Consider the following 10,123-nt stretch of genomic DNA (forward strand, 5'->3'; position numbering starts at 1 on the left):
CCACAATCAGTGCAACATCGAGAGCTGAAGGGCCTGTACTGCGCTGTAATTTTCTACGTTCTAAGGCAGAGTGCAACATGCAGTGTTACAGCCACAGAGAATGTGCAAAGAGAGAAAGATCAACATTAACATTTGAGAGGTCCATTAGAAAGTCTGATAACAGCAGGGAAGAAGATGTTCTTGAATCTTTTTTCACGCGTATTCAAACTTTTACATCTTCTCCAGATGGAAGAAGGTGCAAGACAGTATAACGGTGTGGGAGGGGTCTTTGATTATATTGGTTACTTCCCCAAAGCAGTGGAAAGTATAGATGGAGTCAATGGATGCAGAGTATAACCAGTGTGAGTGGGGTCTTTGATTATGTTAGTTGCTTTCCGGAGGCAGTGGAAAGTATAGATGGAGTCAATGAATGGAAGAATAGTGAATGCTTGAGAACACTGGTACTTCAAGGAAGTGCACTCAGTACTAGATTTCTGGCACCACAATTGGCCTCATTGTACAGGAGGGGAAGAAGAAGGAAGCAGGATTGATAGTGTTAGGGGCCTCATTAGTTATGGGAACAGACAAGTGTCACCAGATGTGACTCCAGGATGATGAGCTTCCTCCCTGGAACCAAAGTCTGGGATGTCGCTGAGTGGCTGCAGAGAGGGATGGCGAAGGTTACAAGACAGAGTGACACATTGATAATCAACCAATATCTACCATTCTACCAATGAGAGGTAAAGCCTCGTATTAAAAATTTGGAGAATTGGCACTCAATCCAAACAAATCAAAGACATCTCTTAACTATACAAGGCAATATTTACATGCATTTGAGGCACCAGGAGGGCCCACTTCCTGAACGGACCCGTATTAATGCCTTGGTGGCAGTTCCTAGGCTTTAGCGTGTCCTGCACCTTGGACACTTGGTCGAAGTCAATTCCTTGTTCTGGAAAACCAAAACCTTTTGGGTAGACCAAAGAATGTTGTTCACTGAACTGATGGTCCTGCAGGCGCAGTCAATGTTTGTCTTGGGGAACAGACCATAGCGCACAGAGTCCTGCATCACAAAGCTGCTCGGAATGAACCTTGGCAAAAACCACTGCATCTTCCTCCAGACATCCTTTGCAAAGGCACATTCTGAAAGGAGATGTGTGACAGTCTCAGTTTGTTCAAGGGCAGCGTGCAGACCAACCAGGTATACATGAAGGATCTCACAGGTATGCCCCTCTCGTCACCAGCCAAGTGATGCCTTGGTGCTTGTTGGAAAGTTCTGGTGATGCAGCATCCTGCCAAATGACTTAGACAATTTGTTCAGGAAACTACACAACAGGACCCACCCTATCCTTTTCCCGAAGGGTCTCAAGGACACTACATGCTGACCACTTCCTGATAGACTTGTAGTCAAACGTGTTTTCTTTATAAATTTCTTCATGAAGGACAGGTGATGTAGAACGATCCAACTACTTGGAGCGTTCCGTAGCATTGAGGCCAGTCCCATCATTCGCAACATGGGACAGATAGAACCTCAGTATGTAGTGACACTTGGTATTTGTACACTGACCATCTACGTACAGCTTGGTGCAGCCGCACACAAAGGTGGCCATCAGGAAGAGTGGCGTTGGATACATTTTTCCCTCCCTTATTCAGAGTTTTGTACATGGTGTCCCTGCAGGCACAGTCCATTTTAGATCTCCAGATGCCAGTTTCTGCCTCATCATGGCAATATGGCCCAGGCGCTCCAAGCCATATTCCCAGAACATTCAGGTAATCTATACTGACAGTGAAGGGGATAAAGGAGCAGTCAGTTCAGTTCCTGACTAACATGACCTCATTCTTGCCTCGATTTACCTTGGCTCCCAAGGCCAGTTCAAAGTGATCGCAGATGCTCACGGATCTGCGCACTGATAGTGGATCCGAACAGAAAAATGTGATGTCATCCATGTACAGGCAGGCCTCTGCTGCCTGGAATAGTCACCCTTCTCAGGCTCTCATCATCCCTGACGGTGTCAGCAAAAATCTCTATATGACACACAAACAAAGCAGCAGAGAGAGTGCAGCTCTACCCAACTCTAGGTCTGATTGGGAAGCTTTCTGGTTACCACCTATTGATTGAGACTACACTAAGAATATTGTTGTAGAGCAATCAGGTCCATTTGCGAATTCCCTCCTCAAAGCCCACTTTGGAGACCATGTCCCACATGTAGGTGCGTGATATCCTTATCGAAGGCCTTTTCTCTGATCCAGGCTGATGAGGCAGTCTATCCCGCCTTCCTCATCCTGCACATACGCAACCCTATCCCTGAGGACTGCAAGGCCCTCAGACATTGTCCTGCCTGGTACAACACAGTTTGTGGATTAGTGGTGCTGGAAGAGCACAGCAGTTCAGGCAGCATCCAAAGTGCAGCAAAATCGACGTTTTGGGCAAAAGCCCTTCATCAGGAATACGATGAAGGGCTTTTGCCCGAAACGTCGATTTTGCTGCACTTTGGATGCTGCCTGAACTGATGTGCTCTTCCAGCACCACTGATCCAGAATCTGGTTTCCAGCATCTGCAGTCATTGTTTTTACCTACAACACAGTTTGGTCAGGATGAATCACTGACCTCAGAGCAGTCTTGACCCAGTGGGTGATGACAGGATTTTGTAGCCTGCCTTCAGCGAAGAAATTAGTCACCAATTGCTAATTTCCACCCTTGTAGATGGGGGTGATTACATCTTTCCGCATGCATTCACACACACCATCTGCCAGAAGCATAGGTTCAGTGAATTGGCCACGCTAAATTGCCCGTCGTGTTAGGTGCAGGGGTGAATGTAGGGGAATGGGTCTGGGTGGGTGCGCTTGGGCAGGTCGGTGTGGACTTGTTGGGCTGAAGGGCCTGTTTCCACACTGTAAGTAATCTAATCTAATCATACTGTGTGTGTGGGTGCTGCTCCTGGCATGCCCTCCTACACTCTACATTGAACCAGGGTTGATGGTGACCCAGGAGTGAGGTATACACCGCACCATGAGGTTACAGATTACACTGTAACATAACTCTGCTGCTGCTGATGGCCCACAGCGCCTCATGTACCCAGCCACTGTCCTCTCCCTCTAATTCAGTGTCCCGGGCTCTGCCTCTATTCAGTTTCCTGGGCTCCCACACGATTCAATTTGCCGGGCTCTTCTGCTATTCAGTTTCCGGGGTTCCCGCTATGCGGCTGCCCGCGCGCTGTCACAATGCCGTCTCCCTGTATTCAGTTGCCGGGGCATTCTCGCTATTCAGCTTCCCGGGCGCCCGTTATTCAGTTTCCCGGGTGCACCCTCGCTCTGTCTGTAATGGCGGACTCGGGGCCTGTTCCTCCCCTGGACCCGGACCCGGACCCGGACGCCGAGGACGGACCCGATCCCGATCCCCCCGCCGGTTCCCCGTGCCCTCTCCCCGGGGTGCTGTATGTGAGTTTCCTGCCCCCGGGCCTGGGGCCCAAACAGCTCCGGAACATGATGTCGGTGTTCGGGGAGATCGGCAGAGTGTTCATTCAGGAGAGAGGTGAGGGGGGGGTGAGGGGGGATGTGGGATGGGGGGGGGGGGGGAAAGGATGAGGGAGGGTGAGGGTGAGGACGAGGGGGGGCTGAGAGAACGGGGGTTGAGAGGACGAGGGGGAGGGGTGAGGACGAGGGGGGGGGGAGGGTGAGAGGACGAGGGGTATGAGGGGATGAGGGGGATAGGGTGAGGATGAGGGGAAAGGGGTGAGGATGTGGAGGGGATCGGGTTGAGGATGTGGGGGTGTTAAAAAGGAGGGGGGAGAGGATGAGGGGGGTGAGGGCGTAGGTGAGGGTGGGGGTGTGAGGATGAGGGAGGGGGGTGAGGATGGGGGGGTGAGGGGTGAGGACGAGGGGGGAGGGTGCGAGGATGAGGGAGGGGGGTGAGGATGGGGGGGTGAGGGGTGAGGACGAGGGGGGAGGGTGCGAGGATGAGGGAGGGGGGTGAGGATGGGGGGGTGAGGGGTGAGGACGAGGGGGGAGGGTGCGAGGATGAGGGAGGGGGGTGAGGATGGGGGGGTGAGGGGTGAGGACGAGGGGGAGGGTGCGAGGACGAGGGGTGTGAGGGGGTGAGGATGAGGGGGAACGGGTGAGGATGTGGGGGGGGAGGGGGTGAGGATGTGGGGGGGAGGGGGTGAGGATGTGGGGGGGAGGGGGTGAGGATGTGGTTGGGAGCGGGGGTGAGGATGTGGGGGGAGTGGGGTGAGGATGTTGGGGGGAGGGGGCTGAGGATGTGGGGTATGAGGAGGTGAGGGTGAGGGATGGGGGTGTGAGGATGGGGGGGAGGAGGTGAGGATGAGGGGGGAGGAGGTGAGGATGAGGGGGGAGGAGGTGAGGATGAGGGGTATGAGGAGGTGAGGGTGAGGGGTATGAGGAGGTGAGGGTGAGGGGGAAGGGGTGAGGATGAGGGATGGGGGGTGAGGATGATGGATGGGGGGTGTGGATGAGGGATGCGGGTTGAGGAAGAGGGAGGGGTGTGAGGGGGGTGAGGACGAGGGGGAACGGGTGAGGATGGGGGGGTGAGGGTGAGGATGGGGGGGTGAGGGTGAGGATGGGGGGGTGAGGGTGAGGATGAGGGAGGGGGAGTGAGGATGAGGGAGGGGGAGTGAGGATGAGGGGGGTGAGGATGAGGGAGGGAGGGGGGTGAGGGTGAGGACGAGGGGGGAGGGGTGAGGACGAGGGGGGGAGGGTGAGAGGACGAGGGGGGATAGGGTGAGGATGAGGGGAAACGGGTGAGGATGTGGGGGGTTAAGAAGGGGGGGTGAGGACGGGGGGGTGAGGGTGAGGATGGGGGGTGAGGATGAGGATGGGGGGGTGAAGATGAGGATGGGGGTGAGGGGTGAGGACGAGGGGGGAGGGTGCGAGGACGAGGGGTGTGAGGGGGTGAGGACAAGGGTGGGTTAGGACGAGGGGGAACGGGTGCGGATGTGGGGGGGAGGGGATGAGGATGTGGGGGGAGGGGATGAGGATGTGGAGGGAGGGGATGAGGATGTGGGGGGAGGGGATGAGGATGTGGTTGGGGGGGTGAGGATGTGGAGGGGAGGGGGTGAAGATGTGGTTGGGAAGGGGGTTGAGGATGAGGGGGGGAAGGGGGTTGAGGATGTGGGGGGAGGGGTGAGGATGAGGGGTGGGGGTGAGGATGAGGGGGGAAGGGGGTGAGGATGTGGGGGTGAAGGGGGTGATGATGTAGGCGGGAAGTGTGAGGATGAGGGAGGGGGTGAGGAAGTAGGGGGAGGGGGGTGAGGATGAGGGAGGGAGGGGGTGAGGACGAGTGAGGGGTGGGGGTGAGGATGTGGGCGGAGGGGGGTGAGGATGAGGGGGGAGGGGTGAGGATGTAGGGCAGAGGGGGGTGAGGAAGTGGTGGGGAGGGTGTGAGGATGTGTGGGGGGAAGGGGGGGTGAGGATGTGTGGGGGGAAGGGGGGGTGAGGATGTGTGGGGGGAAGGGGGGGGTGAGGATGTGTGGGGGAAAGGGGGGGTTAGGATGTGTGGGGGAAAGGGGGGGTTAGGATGTGTGGGGGGAAGGGGGGGTGAGGATGTGTGGGGGGAAGGGGGGGTGAGGATGTGTGGGGGGAAGGGGGGGTGAGGATGTGTGGGGGGAAGGGGGGGTGAGGATGTGTGGGGTGAAGGGGGGGTGAGGACGTGGGGTGAAGGGGGGTGAGGACGTGGGGGTGTGAGGGAGGGGGGTGAGGACGTGGGGGTGTGAGGGAGGGGGGTGAGAAAGTGGGGGGATGAGGGAGGGGTGGTGAGGAAGTGGGGGGAGGGGGGTGAGGATGAGGCGTAGAGGGGTGAGGATGTGGGCGAAGGGGAGGCAAGGATGTGGGAGGGAGGTGGTGGGGACGAGTGGGGGGTGGGGGTGAGGATGTGGGCGGAGGGGGGTGAGGATGAGGGGGTGAGGATGAGGGATGGGAGGGTGAGGATGAGGGAGGGGGTGAGGATGAAGGGGGTAAGGATGAGGGAGGGAGGGGGTGAGGGTGAGGACGACGGGGGAGAGGGGAGGGGAGAGGACGATGGGGGGCTGAGAGAACGGGGGGGTTGAGAGGACGAGGGGGAGGGTGAGAGGACGAGCGGGGAGGGGTTAGGGGAGGGGGGAGGGTGAGAGGACGACGGGGGGAGGGTGAGAGGACGAGGGGGGGGGGGAGGGTGAGAGCACGAGGGGGGGGGGGGGTGAGAGGACGAGGGGGGAAGGGTGAGAGGACGAGCGGGGAGGGGTTAGGGGAGGGGGGAGGGTGAGAGGACGACGGGGGGAGGGTGAGAGCACGAGGGGGGGGAGGGTGAGAGGACGAGGGGGGGGGAGGGTGAGAGCACGAGGGGGGGGAGGGTGAGAGGACGAGGGGGGAAGGGTGAGAGGACGAGGGGGGAGGAGGTGGGGATGGGGGGATAGGGTGAGGATGAGGGGAAAGGGGTGAGGATGTCGAGAGGATGGGGTTGAGGATGTGGGGGGGTTAAAAAGGAGGGGGGAGAGTATGAGAGGGGGTGAGGGTGTAGGTGAGGGTGGGGGTGTGAGGATGAGGGAGGGGGGTGAGGATGGGGGGGGTGAGGGGTGAGGACGAGGGGGGAGGGGGTGAGGATGTGGGGGGGGGAGGGGGTGAGGATGTGGGGGCGTGGGGGTGAGGATGTGGGGGGGGAGAGGATGTGGGGGGGGAGAGGATGTGGGGGGGGGAGGGGGGGTGAGGATGAGGGGGGGAGGGGGGTGAGGATGTGGGGGGGGAGGGGGGTGAGGGTGTGGGGGGGGATGGGGGTGAGGATGTGGGGTATGAGGAGGTGAGGACGAGGGGTATGAGGAGGTGAGGACGAGGGGTATGAGGAGGTGAGGGGGAGGGGGTGGGTGAGGATGAGGGGGAAGGGGTGAGGATGAGGGATGGGGGTGAGGATGGGGGGTTGAGGATGAGGGATGGGGGGTTGAGGATGAGGACAGGGGGGAGGGTGCGAGGACAAGGGGTGTGAGGGGGTGAGGACAAGGGGGGTGGGTTAGGACGAGGGGGAGGGGGTGAGGATGTGGGGGGAGGGGGGAGGATGAGGGGGGGAGGGGGTGAGGATGTGGTTGGGGGGGTGAGGGGAGTGAGGTGTGGAGGGGAGGGGGTGAAGATGGGGTTGAGGATGTGGGGGGGGGGGGGGTTGAGGATGTGGGGGGGAGGGGGGTTGAGGATGTGGGGGGGGAGGGGGGTTGAGGATGTTGGGGGGAAGGGGGTTGAGGATGTTGGGGGGAAGGGGGTTGAGGATGTTGGGGGGAAAGGGGTTGAGGATGTGGGGGAAGGGGGTTGAGGATGTGGGGGAGGGGGGAGGATGAGGGGTGGGGGTGAGGATGAGGGGTGGGGGTTGATGAGGGGGTAGAGGGGTGTGGATGAGGGGTGGGGGTTGATGGGGTAGAGGGGTGAGGATGAGGGGGTGTGTGGGGGTGAGTATGCGGGGGGAAGGGGGGTGAGGATGTGGGGGGAAGGGTGTGATGATGTAGGCGGGAGGTGTGAGGATGAGGGAGGGGGGTGAGGAAGTGGGGGGGTGAGGGGGGGTGAGGAAGTGGGGGGAGGGGGGGGTGAGGAAGTGGGGGGAGGGTGGTGAGGATGAGGGGGGGAGGGTGGTGAGGATGAGGGATGGAGGGTGGTGAGGATGAGGGATAGAGGGGGTGAGGATGAGGGAGGGAGGGGGTGAGGACGAGTGAGGGGTAGGGGTGAGGATGTGGGCGGAGGGGGGTGAGGATGTGGGCGAGGGAGGGGGTGAGGATGTGGGGGGAGGGGTGAGGATGTAGGGCGGAGGGGGTGAGGATGTGGGGGGAGGGGTGAGGATGTAGGGCGGAGGGGGGGTGGGGGTGAGGATGTGTGGGGGGAAGTGGGGTGAGGATGGGGGGGATGAGGAAGTGGGGGTGTGAGGGAGCGGGGTGTGTGAGGGAGGGGGTGAGAAAATGGGGGGATGAGGGAGGGGTGGTGAGGAAGTTGGGGGGAGGGGGGTGAGGATGAGGGTTGGAGGGGTGAGGATGTGGGCGAAGGGGAGGCGAGGATGTGGGAGGGAGGGGGTGGGGACGAGTGGGGGGTGGGGGTGAGGATGTGGGCGGAGGGGATGAGGATGTGGTTGGGGGGGTGAGGATGTGGAGGGGAGGGGGTGAAGATGTGGTTGGGAAGGGGGTTGAGGATGAGGGGGGGAAGGGGGTTGAGGATGTGGGGGGAGGGGTGAGGATGAGGGGTGGGGGTGAGGATGAGGGGGGGAAGGGGGTGAGGATGTGGGGGTGAAGGGGGTGATGATGTAGGCGGGAAGTGTGAGGATGAGGGAGGGGGTGAGGAAGTAGGGGGAGGGGGGTGAGGATGAGGGAGGGAGGGGGTGAGGACGAGTGAGGGGTGGGGGGTGAGGATGTGGGCGGAGGGGGGTGAGGATGAGGGGGGAGGGGTGAGGATGTAGGGCAGAGGGGGGTGAGGAAGTGGTGGGGGGGTGTGAGGATGTGTGGGGGGAAGGGGGGGTGAGGATGTGTGGGGGGAAGGGGGGGGTGAGGATGTGTGGGGGGAAGGGGGGGGGTGAGGATGTGTGGGGGGAAGGGGGGGTGAGGATGTGTGGGGGGAAGGGGGGGTGAGGATGTGTGGGGGAAAGGGGGGGTTAGGATGTGTGGGGGAAAGGGGGGGTTAGGATGTGTGGGGGGAAGGGGGGGTGAGGATGTGTGGGGGGAAGGGGGGGTGAGGATGTGTGGGGGGAAGGGGGGGTGAGGATGTGTGGGGTGAAGGGGGGGTGAGGACGTGGGGTGAAGGGGGGTGAGGACGTGGGGGTGTGAGGGAGGGGGGTGAGGACGTGGGGGTGTGAGGGAGGGGGGTGAGAAAGTGGGGGGATGAGGGGGGGGTGGTGAGGAAGTGGGGGGAGGGGGGGTGAGGATGAGGCGTAGAGGGGTGAGGATGTGGGCGAAGGGGAGGCGAGGATGTGGGAGGGAGGTGGTGGGGACGAGTGGGGGGTGGGGGTGAGGATGTGGGCGGAGGGGGGTGAGGATGAGGGGGTGAGGATGAGGGATGGGAGGGTGAGGATGAGGGAGGGGGTGAGGATGAAGGGGGTAAGGATGAGGGAGGGAGGGGGTGAGGGTGAGGACGACGGGGGAGAGGGGAGGGTGAGAGGACGATGGGGGGCTGAGAGAACGGGGGGGTTGAGAGGACGAGGGGGAGGGTGAGAGGACGAGCGGGGAGGGGTTAGGGGAGGGGGGAGGGTGAGAGGACGACGGGGGGAGGGTGAGAGCACGAGGGGGGGGAGGGTGAGAGGACGAGGGGGGGGAGGGTGAGAGCACGAGGGGGGGGAGGGTGAGAGGACGAGGGGGGAGGAGGTGGGGATGGGGGGATAGGGTGAGGATGAGGGGAAAGGGGTGAGGATGTCGAGAGGATGGGGTTGAGGATGTGGGGGGGTTAAAAAGGAGGGGGGAGAGGATGAGGGGGTGAGGGTGTAGGTGAGGGTGGGGGTGTGAGGATGAGGGAGGGGGGTGAGGATGGGGGGGGTGAGGGGTGAGGACGAGGGGGGGGGGGAGGGGGTGAGGATGTGGGGGGGGAGGGGGGGGGTGAGGATGTGGGGGCGTGGGGGTGAGGATGTGGGGGGGGATGGGGGGGAGAGGATGTGGGGGGGGAGGGGGGTGAGGATGAGGGGGGGGAGGGGGGTGAGGATGAGGGGGGGAGGGGGGTGAGGATGTGGGGGGGAGGGGGGTGAGGGTGTGGGGGGAAGGGGGGTGAGGATGTGGGGTATGAGGAGGTGAGGACGAGGGGTATGAGGAGGTGAGGACGAGGGGTATGAGGAGGTGAGGACGAGGGGTATGAGGAGGTGAGGGGGAAGGGGTGAGGATGAGGGGGAAGGGGTGAGGATGAGGGATGGGGGGTTGAGGATGAGGACAGGGGGGAGGGTGCGAGGACAAGGGGTGTGAGGGGGTGAGGACAAGGGGGGTGGGTTAGGACGAGGGGGAGGGGTGAGGATGTGGGGGGAGGGGGGAGGATGAGGGGGGAGGGTGGTGAGGATGTGGTTGGGGGGGTGAGGATGTGGAGGGGAGGGGGTGAAGATGGGGTTGAGGATGTGGGGGGGAGGGGGGTTGAGGATGTGGGGGGGAGGGGGGTTGAGGATGTGGGGGGGGAGGGGGGTTGAGGATGTTGGGGGGAAGGGGGTTGAGGATGTTGGGGG

At 61.5% G+C, this 10,123-nt stretch overlaps 1 protein-coding gene across 1 annotated transcript in view; it reads left to right on the plus strand.

Moving 5' to 3' along the window:
- Nucleotides 1–3,184: 3,184 nt before the first annotated feature.
- The window catches only part of abt1 (activator of basal transcription 1), a 25,534-nt gene continuing 18,595 nt past the window's right edge, over nucleotides 3,185–10,123 (plus strand). Inside the window, exon 1 of the mRNA XM_060829645.1 lies at nucleotides 3,185–3,508. Coding sequence (XP_060685628.1) covers nucleotides 3,199–3,508 — 310 coding nt within the window. The 5' untranslated portion in view covers nucleotides 3,185–3,198. The remainder of the gene's footprint in view (nucleotides 3,509–10,123) is intronic.

The sequence above is a fragment of the Hemiscyllium ocellatum genome, chromosome 9 (assembly GCF_020745735.1).
Source record: "Hemiscyllium ocellatum isolate sHemOce1 chromosome 9, sHemOce1.pat.X.cur, whole genome shotgun sequence".
In the NCBI taxonomy this organism is placed as follows: domain Eukaryota; kingdom Metazoa; phylum Chordata; class Chondrichthyes; order Orectolobiformes; family Hemiscylliidae; genus Hemiscyllium; species Hemiscyllium ocellatum.